Source organism: Chlorella variabilis (genome assembly GCF_000147415.1).
Source record: "Chlorella variabilis unplaced genomic scaffold CHLNCscaffold_31, whole genome shotgun sequence".
NCBI lineage: Eukaryota > Viridiplantae > Chlorophyta > Trebouxiophyceae > Chlorellales > Chlorellaceae > Chlorella > Chlorella variabilis.
Genome location: NW_005435057.1, coordinates 230342 through 231373, shown reverse-complemented (window position 1 = coordinate 231373; position 1032 = coordinate 230342). Strand labels below are relative to the sequence as shown.

The 1032-nt window shown below is 68.4% G+C and overlaps 1 protein-coding gene across 1 annotated transcript in view; it reads left to right on the top strand.

The window, feature by feature from the left end:
* Nucleotides 1-556, top strand: part of CHLNCDRAFT_59259 (hypothetical protein) — a gene marked incomplete at both ends in the record, with an annotated part of 30293 nt that extends 29737 nt beyond the window's left edge. Inside the window, one exon of the mRNA XM_005843396.1 lies at nucleotides 155-556. Within this exon, the coding sequence (XP_005843458.1) occupies nucleotides 155-556 (402 nt within the window). The remainder of the gene's footprint in view (nucleotides 1-154) is intronic.
* Nucleotides 557-1032: the final 476 nt, after the last annotated feature.

Below are 1032 nucleotides of genomic sequence, written 5' to 3'. Positions count from 1 at the left end.
TGGCCCGGCAGCCCTGGGCAGCGCAGGTTAGCCGCGTCTCGCGGCGGCCGGCGCCCCCTGCGACTTGACTGCTGACGAGGGGGTTGCCATACCTGAATTGGCGGAAGCGCTCCTGGAGCGCCATGTTGCCTCGTACACGCATGCATCCGTGAAGGTGCAGCGGTACATTGAGGACGTGTGGGGGGGCAGCATCTCTGCGGAGGCCTACACGCCTGCGTCGTTCCTGTGCGATGTGCCCGAGCGCCGGCGCCGGGTGCGCCTGGCGCAGTGGCGCACGGGGTCGCACTGGATGGCTGAGGAGACAGGCCGGTGGCAGCGGCTGGACCGCACCCAGCGCCCATGCCCCCACTGCCAGGCCCCTCTAGAGGACGTGCGCCACGCAGTGTATGACTGCCCCCTATACGCTGGGCTGAGGGAGGAGTATGCTGAGCTCTTCCACAGTCCCGGCCACGCCTTGCCCTCCCTGGCCGCCTTCCTCGGCCAGGCCAGGCAGGGCCGGCTGGCCCGGTTTGCCGACCGGTGCCATGAGGAGCATGCTGCTGCCCTGGCGCAGTGACTCCCCCGGTTCCCTTGAGTAGGGCCCAGGCATCTTTTGCCCGGCCTTGGCTCCCGACCCACCCCCTCCCCCCGCAGGTAAGAGCAGCGTCAGCGTCAGCAAGCAGCGGTCAGCGGCAGCCCCACCCCCCCCACCACCACCTCACACACTCACTGGCCATTGCGCGATGGTACGCCGGCATGTTGGCATGGGAACGCCAAGCCCGGCACAGTAGCGGCGGCTGATTGAGTAATGGCACAGCCGACCGCCGCGGCAGGCCACTTTGCACTCCTGCCTGCAATGCATGCACCCTTACATGTGCAGCCTTCTGGTATTTTCATGTGCCTGGGAGACGTGCGGGCATGGGGGCCCATGTGCCCCATGCCATTTGAGTGCCCGGCGGCGGCGTTGCCTGCCGCCGGGAGCCCGCACCAGCATCGGCACCCGTCGGCCTGGCAGGCCTAAGCTGCTAAGGATCCCCACGTCCCCCACCACGT